Source organism: Neomonachus schauinslandi, chromosome 5, assembly GCF_002201575.2.
Source record: "Neomonachus schauinslandi chromosome 5, ASM220157v2, whole genome shotgun sequence".
Lineage (NCBI taxonomy): Eukaryota > Metazoa > Chordata > Mammalia > Carnivora > Phocidae > Neomonachus > Neomonachus schauinslandi.
This window is the reverse complement of record NC_058407.1, coordinates 49,659,247-49,680,729: the sequence shown is the minus strand read 5'-3', so window position 1 is coordinate 49,680,729 and position 21,483 is coordinate 49,659,247. Positions and strand designations below refer to the sequence as shown.

The following is a 21,483-nucleotide window of genomic DNA, read 5'->3' as shown; positions in this document are numbered from 1 at the left end:
GTCTCATGAACTTCAATCATGATTATGTCTCCCAAAGACCCTCAGTGGGAACAATTTCTAACCTTATTGGAAACTCATTCTTTTTGGCATTTTTAGTGCTATTTATCAGCAGAAGGCACAATTACTCTCATTCCTAGCTGACGTGCCTGTTTCTTTATTTCCCTGAAAACACTGTGGTGGTGAATACTGCGTTGGGAAGCAAAACTTGGGAAATATATCTCCATCCACCTTGGGATGAGAGACATGCTATTTGGGCATCAGAATTCCTGAAAAAAATTACCAGAACTTTCTTGTGGCAAAAGGGTAAAACTATGTAAAACCATTCTACCACATAAAAAAACCCAGAAGTTTGAGAATTATAAACACCATAAAGTTTTTTGGGTATTTTTTTCCCCTCCTTAACTGTGATGTAATTATGTTTCGGAGCCAATAATTTTGTCCTTTTGGAAATGCAAGTCTGATTTTAATGTAAAATGTAAGGAGATGCCTGTAGGCGAGATAAGAAAGAGGGTGCAACTGTCAGCCAAAGTAGATGATAAGGTCGGAAGTGGAAGCTAGAATTACTTCAATTACCAGCCCCCATCCTCCACCCCTCTGAAAAATCACAATGACATCAGGTTTTTGGTAGTGAAAAAAAAAATTTGTTCTTGGTCTCCATGCATCTTAGGATATAAATTCACCCTCTCAAATCGTCTTGACAGGTAAAAAGATTTAATATTTCATGAGTTGGAAACTATTTGGACTACTTATGATTTGTACACAGGGCCAATAAAAAGGGGGAGATGGGGCTGTAATGACATTTTGCAAGGGTCTGCTCCGTAGTTCTGATTCTCTGACAGCAGAATTTATCAAGCCGAATCTCACGCTGAGAAAGCACCACACTGTGTGCATTCTTAGACCCACTATGCTCCAGATCCAGTGATGACTTCGGGTTAATTTACAAGAGACTTAGTTTTAGAAATCTCTCCCCTCTGCCAGTGTGCCCCGTGGGGTCTCCTGAGCGGAACGGGGTGCATTCCCATGAACCCCTTACTGTTTCTAGTCAGAGGAGGCAGAGTTTCCTTCCCTAACCTGCCTCTACGGCAACCCTTCTCTGCTCCATTGTGTCAAATTAAAATCTGATAAAGGTAATGCTGTACTAGAGATTTTCATTAGCTCCAGGCTGTCTAAGCTCCGTTTAATTAAAAAAGGTTGCATCCAGCTGACTCATTCAGTATGAAAATGATCTGGTCCCTCTTTTTTTTTTCTTTTCTTCCAAACTGTGGCAAAGTGCGGTGTGTTTCAGAAGGTGGGAGATGCATAATACAAACGATCTCCTCACAAGCAAAATTTCAATTCCAGAGAAAATGGTTCTCTTTCTCTAAAAATACAAAAAAAAAAAAAAAAAGCTAGTCTCCGGTTGGGCCCCCTGACAGCACTCGTGTAGCTTCAAGGAATTCATTTCAAGGAATAACAAAGGAGGGCACTTGGCGTAAGGGAAAGGAGAGAGGAATTGGAAGAAAGACTCTCCAGTGGAGTGTCATTTGGGGTTCCAAGCCCTTTATCTTGTACCAGGCTTTGTTTAAAGATGCCTAAGTGGAGGGTACATGAACACTTAGCAAACATATCTGTGAGTTTCCACACAGTAAAAATGTGGGTCCTCTCAGCTGACAGCTGTTACAGAATAAATGTAGTCAAATATTCTGATACTCCCAGGAAAGGTACTTGCTCACAGAGGTGGTTCTCCATCCTAAGGGAAAAGCTACTCTGGCAAATAGACAAAATATAGAGAAAGTCAAACTTTCCTATGACTGTTTTTTTTTTGCCCTCTCCAAATATCTGAAGGGTGTGCCACGAATACCCACTTCATAATTATTTTTAAAAAGTGAGAGTTTTACAATATGCCTTCATTGTCCTTCAAGTAGAATGGAAATTCAGTATGCGGAACAGGAAGTCAAATTCTTTCCCTTCTCTCCACACTCAATTCGCAACAAAGCCTTTAAAAAAAAAAAAATAATCAAACAGTACAAGCCTGAAAATTCTGTTTCAAATAATGTTTCTTTCTTCAATTTTGAGATTTCAAATAAATTACGTTTGGCTCAGGGGTTGGGGGCGATCTGGAAGATGAAGAAAAGCCAACAAAGATAACCTGCTGTTTTGAAAAGAAATGATAAAGCCGGAAGTAGACTCTGTGTCTTCTGGCCTCTAACTCTGCTGAAGAAGCAGTAACTGCAAGGGGAAGATACAGAGATTTAGCTAGCTGGATCCTCTCACCATGGTCAGGTCCCTTCAGGGCCAGGCGGGTCTGATGATGGGGCAGAATCTCAAGCTTGACCTGGTCGGTGGTGTTGGCCAGGAACTGGGTGGCCTCTGCTAACGTACAGTACTCCATGCTCGTTCCGTCGATGGACAGGATGTGGTCTCCCACGTGCAGGGCACCACATCTACAGAAAGGGAAAGGACAAATACTCAGTAGGATGAGTGCCTTCCTCTTTGGACTATGACTTTCACGGCCTTCACAGTTAACATTTCACACAGTTTCAATTTACTTAAAAATAGGAAAAGTTTAAGTGTTATAGGAAACACCATCTGTCAAATGTTAAGTACCTTGTGTAGGAATAGGAATATAGAAAATACAGAAAAACTCAAGGAAGTGTTTTTCTCTTGTGCTTCTTAAAAAAGAATATATTATTTCAGGGTGGCGGTGCCAAAAGTTGAAGGGAAGTGAGTGGGAGGGAAGAGAAGAACAGGACAATTTTCCCTCTTGGCTTTTTTTTTTTCTGTGATTTTTCCTTGTTGGTTTTTATATCTATGAGTATGAGCTGGTAAATATTCAGAATGTCAAGATGTGACTCGCATAATTGGAATGGGATCATTTACAACTACTTTATGTGTGAATGGGAATAACTGGGGGAGACTCAGCTAATGCTTTTTCAGAACCCCTCACATGAGCTGCCAAATCACCAGTGCTTTATTATTATATTTTATTTTGTTATTCTGGAGTTAAACATCGATTAGTAGAAAAGCTCTCGATGGCGATGGAAATTATGCAGGAGTCAAAAGAGTCAAAAAGGAGGCCTGCCTGGTGAGTGAAGGGGAAAGCTGGGGGGTGGGGGAAGGGCTAGCTGCTACATCTTGCTGAACTCAAGAGACTGGCTACTGAATGAGTTGAGAAAAGCAAACACAGCAGTCAGCATCCCGACATACCAGTCAAGTGGACAGCTCCTTAAACTGGTTACCCCCTGCGGAATGGGAGAAAAACAGAGGGAGAAAATTAAAGCATCCTGCACCATTGAACTGGAGAATACCCCTGGATCAATGGCCGTCACTGGTAAAGAACCAAATGTAGGGTAAGGCCACAGTGGAGCTGTAGACTGACCACTACAGGGGTTGCTGCAGGTTACTGCATCAGGGTGGGAGGTTTCCCACGTAGGGCGAGGGCCTCTGGAAAAGAGGCTGGAAACATGCAGGGGAGACAGGGCCTCTCGGAGTATATCGAGCAATTTGCACAGTGGGAATAGTCTCCTTCTCAAGACAAAAAAAGCATTTCAAGTCGTCCCTTCCATCTAAAAATAAAATTCTGTGTGGATGCACTTGGAGAGCTTCGGCGATGGAAGTAGGGGTTTTCTTACCAGAAGCTGGGAAATAATTTATTAGGTGGGGAGGTAGTCTTTTTGCCCCCCAACCCTTCTTACCTTATAAGTCTAAAATAGTAATTAGGAAAAAGAATTCAGGAAAAAGGACTTTTGTTTTTATTGTGTCATAGGAATGAACACTGTTTTCAGGGGCCCTTGAAGACAGTGAAACCCTAAGATTAACATTCTATGACAGTGTAAGACCTCTCTTTAAAGACTGCATTATTTCAAAAATATTGTTTTACTCATTTAAGAAAAAAGGAATGAGATTTTTATAAGATTTTGGCAAGATTTAATTGTTAACAGTTCAGGAAAACGTATGACGCCTCTAAAGGGAGCATACTCAAGATATGCTTAGCTACCCTACACCAAAAACAATCTATCACCCTAGAACACGGTAGGAAAACTTGTTCAGTTGCTTGACTTTCTTTTTTCCTACCTCTAATGGCCACACCAAACATCTGGATGAGGCAACATAACATTATGGGGTGGCTGATAAGGTAGGTGAATTTTTAAGCCCTAGAACCGTAACTTGTTTTCTTGATGAAACTTGTATAAACGGGCAGGAGAGCTGTTTTTTAATCATATATGTATGTGTGTGAATGCATGTGTACATGTGTAAGTATTACATATGTGTGTATATACATATAGAAATATATATATATTTTAACACTCATGCAGTTTTGAAAAGTAGGCACTTTCTACAACACCCACCTGTCTGCAATACTTGCAGATTTGATTTTGTCTATGACAATGACCTGTTTGTTACAGCACATCGAGGTAGTTAGGGCAACCCCAAGGCTGGCACCAGGAGTTTTGGCAACTTCAACTAGCAGTGGCCCGGACGCTGTTGCCACAGAATCTACGGAAGAACAAATTTCAGAAAACAAAACAAAATAAAACCAATAAGCAAACAGACACACGAAAAATGTGGAGAATGTTCAGTCTGATGTTGGTCTATTAACGTTATCACTGAAACTTACATTTCCCTCCAGGTACCATCCCCCTGGCCCTGGTAACTTCTTAGGGCACCTTTTAGGACAACTGTTCTATCCAGCTTGCATATCCAGTAATATGTACACAGGTTTGTCTCTTCAATTAAAGTTTAAGCTTCACATTAGTTGGGATAATGTTTTGTGTATCTTTATGCCCTCTTTATCACTTGGCACAGTGCCTGGCAATACCAGGTTTCTCAATAAAAGTTTTTCAAATAGCACCTACTGTGGATGGATGGATGGATGGGTGGATGGTTGGATGGGAGAGAAGGATGAATAGATGAAGTCTCTCAGTAGCCAAATACTAGGAATGCATACACTAAGTTGAATTTGTAAGTCCTTTGGGTCTTTCCCTATTCTGGACCTGATCTAGGGTCACTTTGCCCTTGGCAGTGACTTCACACCACACAGGCTTTATTTTTGGCTTGGAACACTCTTTATTCCTTCAACTCCTCCTCATCTTGGGGACTCAGTGTAAACATCAGCTCGTCTGAGAAGCCTCTCCTGACTCATGATTTGGGGAGATCCCTTTCTCATGTGCTCCTACAGCCTGCTATATTCCTTCTGTTATGGCACACACCTCACTGTTTTGCAGTGGCCAGTGTGGATTACATGCTTCTGTCCTTTGCCAGACTGCAAGCTGGCTGAGAAGGCAGAGATGATGTCTTGTTGATCACGACCTCCTCAATGCCTGGCATAATGATCGGCCCAGAAGAGGAGGTGAGCGATAAACAGTTGTTGAATGAATGTGTGAATAAATGAGAAAACTCATGAAGTCCCTTAAAGTTCAGAAGAGGCAGGGGTCATACAGGTAAGAGCCCTGGACACGGAATAAAAACACCTGCATTTAATTCTTTTTTTCACAATATTTTGATCATGGTACCTCAGACAAGTTACTAAAACTTTCTAAGTCAGCTTGCTTGCCTACAAAATGGTATCCTTTCCTCAGTGTTTATTTTGATGAAATCAATGTCTTGTTAAAGCGTTTTGTAATTTACAAAGTGCTATACATAGAGAATATTATTATTATTGCTATATTATGACCTCAGCACTTTACAAGACTATATTACAAGACTGTAATATTTTTCTGATTTTCTACTGCTCTTCATTAATGCAAATTTGTCTTTCTCCAAGTACATTTTATCATGGAGGCAACACTCAGATATGGTGAGCTAGGAAATCTGTGTTCCTGTTGCTGAAGCTCAGGCAGTATGGACTGACTCCTGAAGCTGAAAGTTTCATTGGAGAGAGCAATTTTCAGTTTGCTATGAAACAAGGTATTTCTCAAATAAGGTAAAGATGAGAACATTCATGCCAACAACATTTGTATTCCAGTGCTAAGGATTCGTGTATGTACATTCTTTCTTTTTCTTTTTTTTAAGATTTTATTTATTAATTTATTTCAGAGAGAGAGGGTGGGAGTGAGAGAACACAAAAGGGGGGTAGGGTGGGGAGGGGCAGAGGGAGAGGGAGAAGCAGACTCCTTGCTGAGCCGGGAGCCCGATGCCAGAGCTGGATCCCGGACTCCAAGATCATGACCCGAGCTGAAGGCTGTTTTAGTGGTCCTTTCTTCACTAGGGTAGTCGATTCTGCCCACCTCTCAACTCTCATAGTCCAAGTTCTGTGACTAAGTGCACAAAATCTGGTGCCTCGAGCTTCACACTCTGAAGTCTGCTGTCCTCCCCTTCCTTGAGCAGGCTCCCTAGCAAGGTCCCTTCTTGCTTAGGTTGACCCTCGTGTCAGCTCTGGCCCAGCAGGGCCTTTTCTTTACATTCTCTTTATAGAACTTTAGAAGGACTTAATTAATTAAGGTATAATTGACAGATTACCTTAGTTTCAGGTATAAAATATGATGATCATATATTCATATATGCTGTGAAATGGTCACCACAATAATAGAAGGAATAATTTTAGGAGGACTAATTTCCAAAATCACTTCCCATAGACTGGTTGGATTATAACAGATAGCTCTGTGAGGTGATAATCACACATATTCTTCCACTTGGTTTTCTCATGTCAAAAGATAAATTTCTTTGACTTAACAGATGAAAGCAATAAAGTTTCTCTGTCACTTATAACTTAATCTCTTACAAATGACAGAAACTGGTAGTTGTTCCTTGGTATTCTATCTTCCTTTTTTTCTTCAGTAATAAGCTGCCAAGCTAAGGACATTTCCCAGCCTCCTTTGCAGTGAGGTGCAGCCAAGTGACCAAATTCCAGCCAATGGGGAGTGAGTGGAAGTGAGAAGTGAGCTGTTCTGGATGTGCTCTTAAAAATGATGGCTGTGCTCTCCTTGATCTCATTTCCTCCTTGTTGCTGTTGCAATGTGGGCCCAGCCCTGGTAACCCATCTTCAACCATGTAGGCAAGAGCAGGGAGCCACGTAGAGGAAGCTTTGGTTTCTGAAACCCTATCTCCAGAGATCGGTGCTCTCCCAATAAATAAACTTCTATCACATTTAAGCTAGTATTTTAAGCTTGGGTCTTTGTTAAAAGCTAAATCTATATCCTGATAGGCCTTTTCACTTGTGTCTATCCCCCAATGTATCTTTCTTGAATTGTTATTCTAAGAGGCAGCTATTTACAACTAGGTATTTGCAGATGTAAATTTTTTATAAAACCACAATCAACCATTACCCAGTATACACGACGTATCCATTTTTCTTAAAAGCATCACATCATGATTAAAGATGTTATCAGCATATGTGGAAATTGTTTAAATGTAAACTCTTACATTGTTATTCTTTTTTTCCGGCCTGTATTTATCAAGGTCCTAAAAATTATATTCTTGCATGGTTCTAACGTTCCAGTTATGGTGAAGAATGAATATTAAGCTTTTTCCTGTATAAAGAAATGAGAGGAACATCTTCTATCAAGAAACATAGAAAAATATTGGCAAACTTGTAGGGAATTGATTACCCACAAGAAGCTTTTTCCTTTCTGATCTTTAAGGATCTAATTAGTGTTTAAGAACACTTTTGAGATGAAGGTAAAGGTGTTTTATCAGGCTATAGTGTTCTAGAAGAATGGAACAATTAGGAGAAATTGTTGGTAGGAAAGGAGGCAGACACAAAGTCAAAAGTGAAGTGCTACACATTAAATGCATGTGAGTAGCTGACAAAAAAGTTTTAAAGAGGTCATGGGAGACCTTTGCTCTCCTCATCCCTTTAGCTTTGCACTTGTCTGTTAGTGCCCTGCTATCATTGAATTATGGATCCTCCCATGTGGAGGGGGCCTTGGGGTTAGACTGAAGAGAAAGGGGTGTGTCTAGAACAAGTGTCAGGTTCTCTTGAAGTAGATGATGTACATACAATTAAAGTGGTTTATGGGGGGAAGAAAGAAGCATAGAACAAGTGCACCAGATCTTCCGCCGCCATTAATTTAGAAGAGAAGAGAGATAACACCCACAAGTGCTCTGGTGCACCTCTAGAATAAGTTTCTCTTTAAGTAGTACTTTCCCCAGTAAGACTTCAAAGGAAAAACAGGTGCAATATTTCCACTTGGGGGAGCCGAATGTGCCATGAACAAGTTTCTTTTAAACTTTAAAGTAAAAAGCTTCAGAGTTCTGAGAAGAGAAATTTAAAGTCATGGTTAAGGGAAGAAGCATGTACTTCTAAGCTGAGCTTAGGGCTGGAAGCTGGGAGGGTGATGCCTAGCTCTGCCACCAACATACCATGCAGCCCAACCCATCATTTCCTTTAGATCTCATTTTCTTCATTTGTAAAATAAGGGGACTTCAATAAAAGCTCTCTAGCCCTGATAAGCTATGACTCTACAAAGAAATAGCAAGGTCAGGTAAGGAAAAGCCTAGGGAATCAGAAAATTAGAGAAGGTTAATAAACTTTATAACAATATGCAATAGCTAAATTTAAATTTCAATATCCTCCTAATGAGTAGAAGAGGTGAATTGCTAGATAGAAAAGTGATTCTAGATAACTGAGGTTTACGAAGATGGGTTGTAAAACCTCACACTCTTAAGTATTTTGATAACAACAATAACACCCTTTAAAGATGGAGTTTGAGGGATGGTCTCCCATCTTTATACACTCATTATATAATAGAAAGATTTCACATTAAGAAGTTTCCAGGACACAACTTTAACTTTCTAATAAGACTCTGTGTGTGTCATAATGAGGTCCTAACTTATACAGAAAAAAATAAAGATAGTGAGGAAAGGAAGGTGCTTATCTCATGTAAAGATGATCAGGGATTTAAAAAAATTTTTATTTAAATTCTATTTAGCTAACATATACTGTATTATTAGTTACAGGGGTAGAATTTAGTGGTTCATCAGTTGCATATAACACCCAGTGCTCATTATATCAAGTGCCCTCCTTAATGCCTATCACCCAATTACCCCATCCCTCCATCCACCTCCCCTCTAGCAACCCTCAGTTTGTTTCCTATAGTTAAGATTCTCTTATGATTTGCCTCCCTCTCTATTTTTATCTTATTTTATTTTTTCTTCCCTTCCCCTATGTTCATGTTTTGTTTCTTAAATTCCACATGTGAGTGAAATCATATGGTATTTGTCTTTCTCTGACTTATTTCACTTAGCATAATGCCCTCTAGTTCCATCCATGTCATTGCAAATGGCAAGATTTCATTCTTTTCGATGGCTGAGTAGTATTCCATTTTATACACACACACACCACAAGAATGATCAGGGATTGTTGACAACAGTTTACTGACTATGAGCTCAGCCTTCTATTCTTTCTCCTTTGTAGCCCAGTTTCACTTAACCATGATCACTCTTAAATTTATGTGTCCAGCACATAATCCTTCCCCAGTGCTCCCACTGCTCGCACTGCCACCTTGAATAATTCTTGGATGTTTCATGAGCACAACAAACACAATATGTGCAAAACTGATAGTGAGCCCACCACACTTCACTGGTTCTCCTCCATGTTTCCTTCTCTCAGTGACTGACTCCTGTTATTCTCCATCATGCAAACCAGAAACCTAGGAGTCATCTCAATTCCATCCTCTTCCTCATCCTCACAAATTCCTCTTTACTCTAATTCCTAATAGCTCTCAATTTCATCCTTTCTTTCCATCTCCACAATCACTCTTTCAGTCTAGGTTACCATCATCTGATAGCCCCTCATCCTCTCATGGCCTCCCCCTTCCCGAGGCTGGTGATCTTTTTAAAAGTGTATATCTCATCATGTTAACACCATGCTTAAATCTCTTCAGTGGCTGTTCATGTGGGGTAAAAAAATTTAACACTATCTACAAGGACCTACATCTGGTAAAAAAATTTAACACTATCTACAAGGACCTACATCTGGCTCCTCCTTATCTCACCAGTTCTATTTCCCACCATTCTGCTCTTGCTCTCTCTGCTCCAGCCCCCTCCTTTTCTTTCAATTCTTCAAAAATGCCATGTGCCTTCTTGCCTCTGGTCCCTTCTGTCTACCTGGAATGCTCCAACTCTCCCCTATTTCTCCTTCACCTACTTCTCTACCACTGCTTTGCTCAAATGTCACTTCCTCAGGGATTCCTGCTCTGCCCTGCAAACCATGTCAACCTTCCTCAGAAATGCATTAATTGAACCCTGTGCTTTTCCTTCACGGCACTTCTAATAAATGTCATTCAACAATTAGTTATTTAATTAGCTATTTAAATCCATTGTTCTTGGATAAAAATGTAAGCTCCATGCAGTAGGAATTGTGTACGCCCTCCTCATGACTGTGGTTCTCCACAGTCTATGATATGTACATAGTAGGTGCTCAGTGATATTTGTTGGCGAAGCAAGCGAAAGCATCAACACCTATTATTTTATTCAAGGTGCTATGCTAAATATACTGATGATGCAGAAATTTAAGTCATATTCTTCTGCTTGAAGTAGTTCCTAGTGTAGTTGGGGTCATGTTAACCCTATGCTTAAATCCTCTCAATGGCTATTCTTGTAACAGGCTGCATATGCATACATAGATAATGTTGATGATGAACAGTATTTTTCTTTTGTCTAAATTCTAAACCTGCATAATGAATTCCATCTAATGCTTCACAATATCAGATTGAGAAGTGTGTGAGTTTACCTAGTAGTGAAAGAATGAGGGAACAGTCCATTGGCAGAAAGGTACCCCACCTTCTTCCAGATGGAACTTGAGCTCATTGGTCATTCCACCTCTAAAGTGGGTATTATATAAGCAGCTGAAAATGGTCAGGTAAATGAGCCACCTCCAGGATTACGAGCTCTTAAAAAAGACCACTATCTTTTAAGGATTGACACAAAGGTCCTGCACCTTAAAACCATGAAGAGATGTGAATGCTCTGGATGTCTGGGAGAGGACATTGTCCGGCCCCAGGAGGATCTGCCAGACCAGCTTATCTACAGAGGACTCTGAGCAAATCATGTTGACCTACAGCTACACAGAACCACAGAGCAGAATATGCTTATTTGAGTCAGGGTCCTCACAAGAAACAGATGATACATTCAAATTAGGGTAATTTGATGAGAATTTAATAAAAAAAATATTTAGAAAGATGTGGGCAGGTTAGAGGGAAACTGCAGGGATAATGCAATACTCTGGGGGCAGAAGTAAAAAGCACCTTACTACACTGCCCTGAAGCAGCAAAGGATAGAGCTGTTAGTGAAATGGGGATTCAGAAAGGACTGTGTGGAAAGGGCTACCTGAGAAGTGCTGGCACCTTCCGTCAAAGGATGTAGCCAACTCCAGTGAACCCATAGCAAGGAGGCCAGGGAATAACACTCTCCATCCCTGTCCTCCCTCCCTCTCATCTCCTACCATGATTCCCTGTTAGCTAAACTCAACTGGAGCCTGAGGCCGTGAGAGCCCATTATGCAGGCCTGTAGGTCGGAGCACACAGCAGCATGGAGAAGGGTGGTGAGCGGCTCTAGAGGTAAAAAGGAGGATAGCCCTGTTTGTCTACATCTCCACTCAATTTCTTTCCACAAAGTCTGCAGGCTGCTTGTTTTAAACTAAATATGTAATACAAAAAATAATCAGGAAGAAGAAAAGGAGCCTACAAATGCCTTGCCCACAAGGGTTAATAGAGATGCTCTGAACTGCAAAAATGACTTGGAACTACAGGTAAATTGGAGGAGACAGAAAGTAGATTGGTAGTTGCCAGGGCTTGGGGCCAGAGTAGAATAGGGAGTGACTGCTTAAGTTTTGCATCCAGACAGAGCTGATGGTTGCACAATGTTGCAAATGTACTAAATGCTACTACTAATTGTACATGTTAAAGTGGTTAATTATAGATTGGCGAATTTTGCTTGAGTTAAAAAAAATATATGACTCTGAGTTTCCTGGATACTGGGACAATAAAGGGAACATGGTCAATTACGTAGTTATCACCATTCCAAAGGGGAAGTCTTCTAGTCCCTATATGGGAAATAAAGATTCTCTGTCTGGGAGAAAGATATCTCTCCCATGGGATTTTATATATATGGTGCTAATTGATATAATGGGGAATATCCTCAACACATTTTTATAATAGGACACAGAGGTAGTGTCCAATGGCTGTTCTGTGATCAAGGTTGAGGAATAGAATTAAAAAGCAAATCAATGATAGTGTCTCTATAATGGAATAAGCTAATGTGGTGGTCAACTTGATCTAAAGGCAGACCCTAGGGTAGACATACTAGATGCTTCTCTGGGGATCTTTCCTGGATTTCAATCCTTTCCCTCACTTGGGTTTCCAACGTAAGTTGGATATCAGACATTTCAAGAAGGTCCTCTGTGAGAAGACTCTGGTATGTTAGCATTTTATATACATAACTGAGACCAGATCCATTTGCTTTAGACATCAGATGAATCAGTGGCAGGATTAATGTACTTATCAGGAGATGAGAAGCCTAACCAGATTCTTGCCAGGTTAGAAGATCACCTACCTCACATTCCCACAGGACTGAGCTTCCTAAATCTGCAGGCTAACTCACCATTCTTGCAAAAAAATGAATTTTAAAAATACATTTATTAAGTGCTAACTATATGCCAGGAACATCAGAAGGTATACTGGGGACTCAAAGATGGAAATGTATTACCCCTCCCTTCTAGTAACCCCTGGGGATCCCTTGCCAAGAAGGTGGGGGAATAGGATAGAACTCCTGGATTCCACTATGGAAAATGATTCTGTTGAACCTCCTGAAGTTTTTAGTTACCTTTTTTTTTTTTTTTAAACTGCAGGACATACAATGCTTGCAATTCACCCCACCCCATGAACTCTTTAATAGTAGTAGGGTCAATGTGCTTATAAAAAATAATGGGTCATCAAATAGGATGTGATTTCTAGGTTGCTAGGAAAAATACTCAAATATGTCAAAAGATGTGCAGAAGGTGACCAAAGTTCCCTGTCCAAAAGGACTGTCTGTAGAAAGGCAATTGGTATTACCAAACATCTATGGTACATTTCACGGGAATGGCAATGACCATGAGACCTACTGGGATCTGAGGAGTTCCAAGCATAGTGAGTTGGGATGGTTGGGATAAGCTTTTTAGATAACACAGAATTTGATCTGAATGTTTCTCAGCTGCCTTTATTTTAATGGGCTCTAAGAAAACAACAAAACTATTTTAGCAAGTAAGCTTTCCAGCATTACCCACGTGGCAGTTCTTTCTGCATCACAGAAGGAGATCCACAAATGTTTAATTGATCATTAGCCTTTTCTGGCAATTGCTTTCCATAATAAATGTTTCCCCACAACAGCATCAAGAAGCTCGTACTGACTGCCTTGTGGTATTAAGCCTATTTCCCTGGTTGCCACCTAATTCCATTTACAGAAAGCCTTATGAAAAGTAGGAGTCCAAAAGCCCTGGCTTTATTCCAAGATGTCTAAGAAGATGCATAGCAAAAGTAAAAGCAAGCAGACAGGGTGGGATGAATGAGGCACCCTTATTTAAGAAAGTGCAAGAGGGAAAAATGGAGTGTGTCAAAATGAGAAAAATAAACAGAAGAAAAATCAGGAAGAAATAATCAAGAGCCCATCCCCTGACAGAAGATTAGTTTGTCCTGCCTAAGTGAAGCATGGTTGAGAAAAACGGATCATGCAGATATAAATTATTCATGGTTAAAGACGGCTCAGTCATTAAGATATTTATACTATGGCTGAAGCCCTTGCACGCTGTGTTGATTTATGGGCTACATAATTACATAAGATACGCTGATGACTGTTTGCATGGGAAACACTCTGGATTTTTTATTTTGTTAATCAGTTTTCCCACTCTGAGCCCTGAATTTCAATCAGAGCACAAGGCTTGATTAGAACCTCCCAGGGTGGCAGAAAGACTGCATGGTATTATTAGCTTTGCCTGCCTTACATTCACTCCGATAAAAAGTACCTGTGGGGTGCTTTTCAATTTACCCATTAGTTAAAAGTATTTTTATTAGTGATAACCTACTCAAATAATGCTACTAATAATTTCAATCTCTTTCAGATGAGCTAAACTCATTAATAAGAATTTTTTTAACTTTCAAAAAAATTGCCAATTTATTTTTGCTTACTGAAATACACTGCTTGGGAAATATTCCCAATACAACAGAGTGTACCTTCCATGTTCAAATGAGCTTTATCTTAAATCCTAAGTTTTTCCTAGGGAGTTAAAGGAGACAACTTGCATAGTTACTGTACTGTAGGAAGAGTCCAAAGTGAAACTCAATAATATGTCTTACGTTAACTTGAGTTTGGCTAAAGCATGGTTGATGATTGACTTTTGTTCTCTGTAGCAGCTCACCCTGGGAATTTTATTACCTTTGGACTATCTTGGCCCCCTACTCCGCATTTTACATGACTGATATTTTTTGTACTTTGCTTATTGGTTTATAGTGTTTTGTAAACTTGTTATTGAAGTATAACAAACATACAGAGAAATGCATAAATCATAAATTAGCTGCTTGATAACTTTCCATAAACTGGACACATGTGTGTACCCATACCCAGATCCAGAAATAGAACAGTACCAGCATCTAAGAATCCCCCCACTGTCTATTCCTTTAAATCACTCCCTTGTCCCACAGGTAACCACTATCTTGACTTCTATCAGCATTGGTCAGTATTGCTTATTTTTGTGCTTTTAAAAAACTGGGTTTTACTCTTCTGATTCTGGCTTTTTCTGCTCAATATTATGTTAGTGAGATTCATGCATATTGTTGGGAGTAATTTTAGGTCATTCATTCTCATTGCTATATAATATTCCATTGGATGAATATGCCATAGTTTATCCATTCTACTATTTAGGTTTGGGGCTGTTACAAATAGTGCTGCTATGAACATTCTACTGTGTCTTTTGGTGAACACAGGAATGCATTTCTGTGGTAGTCATAACTACGAGTGAACTGTTGGGCTGTGGGGTATGAATATGTCAACTCAGGTAGATACCATAAGGAGTTTTCCAGAAGAATTGTATAAATTTACCTTCTAACCAGCAGTGAATGAGAGTTCCAGTTGTTCTACATCTTTGTCACCTCGTGCTGTGGTCAGTCTTTCCTCCTGTGGCCATTCAGGTAGGTGTGGTTGTGGTATCACATTGTGGCTTCCATTTGCATCTACCTGATGACTAAAGTGTTGAGCCATCTTTCCTGGCTTATTGGCCACTTTGATAACTTTTTTTATAAAGTGTCTGCTCAAGTCTTTCCTCCCAACTTTCCATTAGGTTGCCTGGCTTATTGACTTGTGGGAATTTAAAAATAGCATATTCTGATATGAGTCCTTTATTGGATACATGGTTTGCAAATATATTTTTCCCCTCTGCAGCTTACCACTTCAGACTTTTAATGGTGCCTTTTAATGAAGAGAAGTTCTTAATTATTCTTTTTTTCTTTTATGGTACTTCCTGTGTTCTCTTTAAGAAATCTCTGCTTGCTATGAAGTCGTGTTGATGTTATCCCATACTTTTTCTACGGGCTTTTTTATTTAATTTTCACATGTAGGTAGCGAATCCATCTGAATTGATTTCTATGTATGGTATGGGGCAGAGTCACGAGATATTTTTTCCACATGGATATAACTGACCCATCATCATTATTTGAAAAAAAACACTCTTTCCTCACTGCAATGTCACTGTGTCATAAACTAGGTGGCTATATGTATAGTTCTGTTTCTGGACACTCTTTTCTGTCACATTGGTCAATTTGTCCTTCTTACACCAGTACCACACTGTCTTAATTACTTTAGCTTTTTAACAGATCTTGACATATGGTAGTATCAGTACTCTGATTTTGTTGCTCTTCTTCCAGACTGCCTTGGGTTTTCTTGGCCCTCTGTAGAGTGATGTTTCACCATGGATTTAGTTCAGGGGAAACCAGAACCCAGTAGCTAAACAAAGGAAAGAGTTTAGGCCCCTGGCTAAGGGAGTAATGCTATATGAAATAATCATAGGATTTACATGGCAGGTTTCAGTATTAAATTTTATAGACTGACATATTACTTATAGATATTTAAATGTGTTTTGTAGGATACTAACAAAAGTCTTCCGACTTCAATTTCTCAGGCTCTAATCTTATCCCATGTAGATAAATAATAAAAAGTTTTTAAACTTTTAAAACACAGAATGAGAAAAATCAGGTCACAAAATTTCTTAAAGAAATTTCTGAGCTCATAGTGAGTTGGGGCACACATTGTAGACAAGGCCATGTCTCTAAGGGCACAAACTCCAGAAGCTTCCATTTCCACTGTCAGTACTAATGTGATGACTTTTAAAAAATGGGCCTCAGTTGGTTCAGCGGCTGCCTTCAGCTCAGGTCACGATCCCAGGGTCCTGGGATCAAGCCCCACATCAGGGCTCCTTGCTCACCAGGAGCCTGCTTCTCCCTCTCCCTTTCCCTGCTCTCCCTGCTTGTGCTCTTTTTTTTTTCTCTCTCCCTGTCAAATAAATAAAATCTTTAAAAAAAATTTTAAAAAATGGGCATAATTCTACCAGGAGCAAGATTTCGGAAACTCACAAACTTTATGTCCTATTTGCTTTAAAAAGTGTAAATAGCCAAATGAATCTGGCATTTAAGTGACCAATGCCAATGGGAAAGTAGAAAGATTTGCCACAAAGTAAAACATTCTTTGCGCTGTTAAAAACATTTGGCATTTACACATGGCTACTGGGTAATCATCATATTCCTTATCATCATTCTCCAGAAAGTCTGATTTCTCCTCAGTCTAAAAATAGTCACTGTCAGGTTTTCTGAGCTGGATAAATGATCCCCACAAAAAATGGGATGAATCTCCATCAGATTCTGCTGAGGTAGAGAAACTACTTAAAAGTAGGAATAAGTGTCTGCCAGCCTGAAAAAGAATTCCTACTACTCAGGATTCTTAACCTCCCAAGACTTAACAGGAACAGTCAGTCAGGAAGGCTCAATAGCAAGATATGGACTCTCTCTGGCATCCTGCGCTAGATTTGGCTTTATGTATACACTCAAAAAAAAAAAAAAAAAAAAGGTATCCTAGTCCCCTAGGAACCAGATCTGAAATAAGACAAATAAATACCAAGCACACAGACATCCTAAAAGCTGATTTCCTTGTACGGTGCCAAAAATATACTTAGAAATATTTAAAGCATGTATATTTCTGACTGCCTTGGGTTTTTATAGGGGGTAAAGACAGTATTTAAAGAAAGCAATGCTGGGGCAAATGTACATACCTAAAGACATGGCTAGATAAAAAAAGGAAAAACAACTTGACCATCATGTATTAAAACCATAATGCCTTGTCAATGAAGAAGCAAACAATGTCTGACCAGCACATCAACAGTGCCCCACCCCCACCCCGCCTCAGCTTGGGCCAATGGTGACCACTGGATAGGAATAATAAGCACAGAGTCTAGTGTTTTGAGCTGGTGGGTCCTCAATAAATACTGATTTATTAATCATAAATAAATAAAATTTCTAATTAGAAAAGTTTGACATAGCTGGAAAAAAGAGAAAGTGAGTTGGATGTCAGATCTAAAAAGGTTTAGACAGGTTGGAATGATGGGTGAATATTTAGAAATTATTATTTAATAGCATAAACGATGATATGCCTTCCATTTTTGCTGTGAGTTATAGTTTACAAAGTGCTTTCATATATATCATAGTGTTCTCTTTGTCACAACAACTCTCTGGGATGGGATGGTCATTTTAAATGCTCTCCAGGTAATTCCATTGTGCATTAAGGGTGGAGGACTCCTGCTTTAGGCTTTGGCAGGAAGTCATCTGCTATTAGTATTGAACATAAAAAAAAAAAAAAAAAAGAAGTGTTCAAATAGGGGCGCCTGGGTGGCTCAGTCAGTTAAGTGACTGCCTTCAGCTAGGGTCATGATCTCCTCCAGGTCCTGGGATGGAGGCCCATGTCGGGCTCCCTGCTCAGTGGGGAGTCTGCTTCTCTCTCTCCTTCTGTCTCTCCCCACTGCTCATGCTCTTTCTCGCTATCTCTCTCTCTCTCAAAAAATAAATAAATAAATAAATAAAAATAAAATCTTAAAAAAAAAAAAAGAAGTGTTCAAATAGAGCTTGGTAAGGAAGGTTCTGAAGGGATTCCAGCATTGGATAGTGGTCCAAGCAGATGCTGCTGAGATTTAATTGTGGCGCATTAACTTTAGAGAGTACCAACTTCAGGGAGCCTTATATGTCTTCAGAAGTATGTTTTGAACATCATCTTTTCACTGATACAGTTAGATAGGTCTTCTATAGGCATCTGTTTCTTGACCAGAGAGGGCATTTGAAGGTGACAAATAGCCTTTTATGCTACTCTAAGATATACTACTATTTAGAGAAATTGGAACAACTCCTGAAATATTTCAAAAGATCAAAGTAGAAAACTTCCCTAAACCAGTACACACAGCAGAAAGAAGAGCCAAGTAGTTTTGCCGGGAACTTGAGAATCTATGGAGTCCAAGCACATTTTGCACATGACTGTAGAATGAAGGAAGACAAAAACCTTTGCCAAAGGGCAAGAGCTAACAAATTGTTCCATTTTAAACCCTTCATTATGGAACCCTGACTTAGATGATGGTGTTATAATATCATTCGTGATATTTTTATTACGTTAGGAAGTGAAGGCAGAAAAGGAATACTCATGTTCCTTTTCTGGAACTATCTATTGCTCTCCTGTCTTTGGAGACAAGCTAGATCCTAACACTTCTGGTTTGTTGTGGAGATTTGGGCTGTAGATGCAGTACTTGGGAATCTGTGAAGATGTCTCTGGGCATGCACGAGCTATTAAGAGACCAAAGAAAAAGCAGGTAAAAGGATTCCTGGATTTCTATGCCCCATTTCCTCAGTCTGAGTAGCTTTACAATAATTCGTATCAATAAAAATGCTTGAATGATTAAACACTGGTAGATAATTAACTCACTGTCTCACCTTCTTCCTCTTACTCAGAACTCTCTTAGGTGCTTAATGTTAAATATTTGATGCTCTGGGATTTTTTTTCTCAATAATGCACTTAGGCCTAAAATGATTATATTTTATTATTTTTAAAAAGAATTAATTTACTTACTTACTTTAGAGAGAGACAGAGAGAGAGAGAGAGAGAGAGCGAGAGAGCGAGAGAGCGTGAGCATGATGAGGGGCAGAGGGAGAGGGAGAGACAGAGAATCTCAAACACACTCCGCACTATTAAGCACAGAGCCTGACCAGGGGCTCGCTCTCACAACCCTGAGATCATGACCTGAGCTGAAACCAAGAGTCCGATAAAGCTGAACTGATTGAGCCAGCCACCCAGGCATCCCTAAAATAATTATATTTTAAATAATAAGATTTCACTTTTATTTTTAAATATTCCCTGTAAGGCTTTTTTTTTTTTAATTTTTTTACTGTTATGTTAATCACCATACATTACATCATTAGTTTTTGATGTAGTGTTCCACGATTCATTGTTTGTGCATAACACCCAGTGCTCCATGCAGAATGTGCCCTCTTTAATACCCATCACCGGGCTAACCCAACCTCCCACCCCTCTCCCCTCTAGAACCCTCAGTTTGTTTTTCAGAGTCCATTGTCTCTAAGGCTTTTATTTTTGAATATTAACTGAGTCTTACATTTCAACTTCAGAAGTTAGGTTTAGAATATATAAAGATGCATTTCATTAGTTTTTCTGCTGCTTTCAAAGCTTTCATCCATACTTAAAATATTTACTGTTTCAGGGGCACCTGGGTGGCTCAGATGGTTAAGCATCTGCCTTTGGCTCAGGTCATGATCCCAGGGTCCTGGGATCGAGCCCCACGTCAGGCTCCTGGCTCAGTGGGGAGCCTGCTTCTCCCTCTCCCCCTGCTCATGCTCTCTCTCTCTCTCTGCTTCTCTGTGTCTCAAATGAATAAATAAAATCTTTAAAAAAATATTTACTGTTTCAGGGGCGCCTGGGTGGCTCAGTCGTTAAGCGTCTGCCTTCGGCTCAGGTCATGATCCCGGGGTCCTGGGGTCGAGCCCCGCATCGGGCTCCCTGCTCCGCGGGAAGCCTGCTTCTCCCTCTCCCACTCCCCCTGCTTGTGTTCCCTCTCTCACTGTCTCTCTCTCTCTGTTGAAAAATAAATAAAATCTTAAAAAAAAAAAATTTACTGTTGCATACATTGGCTATAATGACTGTCAGTCTTCTGTGGGCACATAATCAGATCTGTGAGGTCAATCTGGGCTTAAGCCTAGGTTTTACACAGTATTGTCTGTGTGAACTTGGGCAGGAAATGTAACCTCTTCAAGACAATTACTTCATTTATGAAAAATAAGGATAATGATTTATATGTCACAAGATTGCTATGACAATTAGAATTGATAAAATAGGTAAAGTACTTTGCACAGTGCTTAGCAGAAATTAACCACACACATTATTAGTTCTCTCCTTCTTTGCTACTTCCTGGGATAAACCCAGGACAGGCTGATGTCATCTATGCTGCTTAATTAACCTCCTAGTTGATGTGAAGAATTACTTTCTTTACTTAGCTGCAGAAAAAAGAGAAAAAAACTCTTATATCAGTAAAAGAAATTATTATTTATATGCCCCCAGAACTTAAGTGTTTGTCTAATGTACAATGCAGTGATGCAGTGATGTTGTTAAGAGAAAGTTTTAACAGAAGAGCAAGGAGGGACAGGATGACAGAGCTGGGCAGTATTCTACTATATCGTTAGTTAGATTTTCATGTGTCTTTCCACTTACTTAGCTTTAAGCGCTGTAAATGATTTCAATATTCCTCTCTCTGCAGTTTCAGATTATCTACACTGCTATGGACTTAGTTTTATAACCTATAACTAATGAATCCTTATCTTGGGCGAGGTACTCAAGAAACACACACATGGAGTCTCTGAACTACACAATTATGAAAATTAAATTAATTTTCATTCTTTTCACAGATGGTATATTTACTATATCTGCCAAATGATAGCTTCAGCTTGAATGACCACACTAAAACTGACCTTAGGCTCCCACAGGCCCTCCCAAGTTCGAGAATTTTGCGAGTCAGGCTGCCAAACTTCTACTGCAATTCTGTTTGGATAGGAAGGCTCAGGTGAAGCAGATTCTGCAAGGCAAATGCCCCACTCAGCACAAAACTATCCCTTAAGGGACTCAGCCGATGCATTCAAGTAAGGAAATCATATCCGAGAAGTAAGAGATCCCAGAGTAGCTCAAAGCATGGCCCCACAGTGTGAGGCATCTCAGATAGAGTCTGGAGCAAAATTTGAAAGGGGACCTAAGAAGGAGGCAACCAACAGCCAGGAGCTCAAGTGCATAAGGCAAAAAGGCCGGTGAGATTTTCCACGTGTGCTGCCGAAACATTGCTGGAGTACTTGACCCAGTTCTTGTGAATTAATGATAACCACTCCTCCCTCCTCTCGAGAGAGAGAATGTGTGTGGCTTAGTAGTATTTTTTTTTTTTAACTTCTTAATAGTCACAAACTTAAACATGCCAGGATGAAAGGCTCCAATGAGCCCAACATGTCAGGTCTC

The 21,483-nt window shown here is 39.8% G+C and overlaps 1 protein-coding gene across 3 annotated transcripts in view; it reads right to left on the bottom strand.

Moving 5' to 3' along the window:
- The window catches only part of GRIP1 (glutamate receptor interacting protein 1), a 391,246-nt gene that overhangs the window by 94,786 nt on the left and 274,977 nt on the right, over positions 1-21,483 (bottom strand). For all 3 annotated transcript variants that reach the window (XM_044915371.1, XM_044915372.1, XM_021678544.2), the window contains exons 8-9: positions 4,329-4,476; positions 2,254-2,423 (exon numbers count right to left, since the gene is read on the bottom strand). In XM_044915371.1, coding sequence (XP_044771306.1) covers positions 2,254-2,423; positions 4,329-4,476 — 318 coding nt within the window. The remainder of the gene's footprint in view (positions 1-2,253; positions 2,424-4,328; positions 4,477-21,483) is intronic.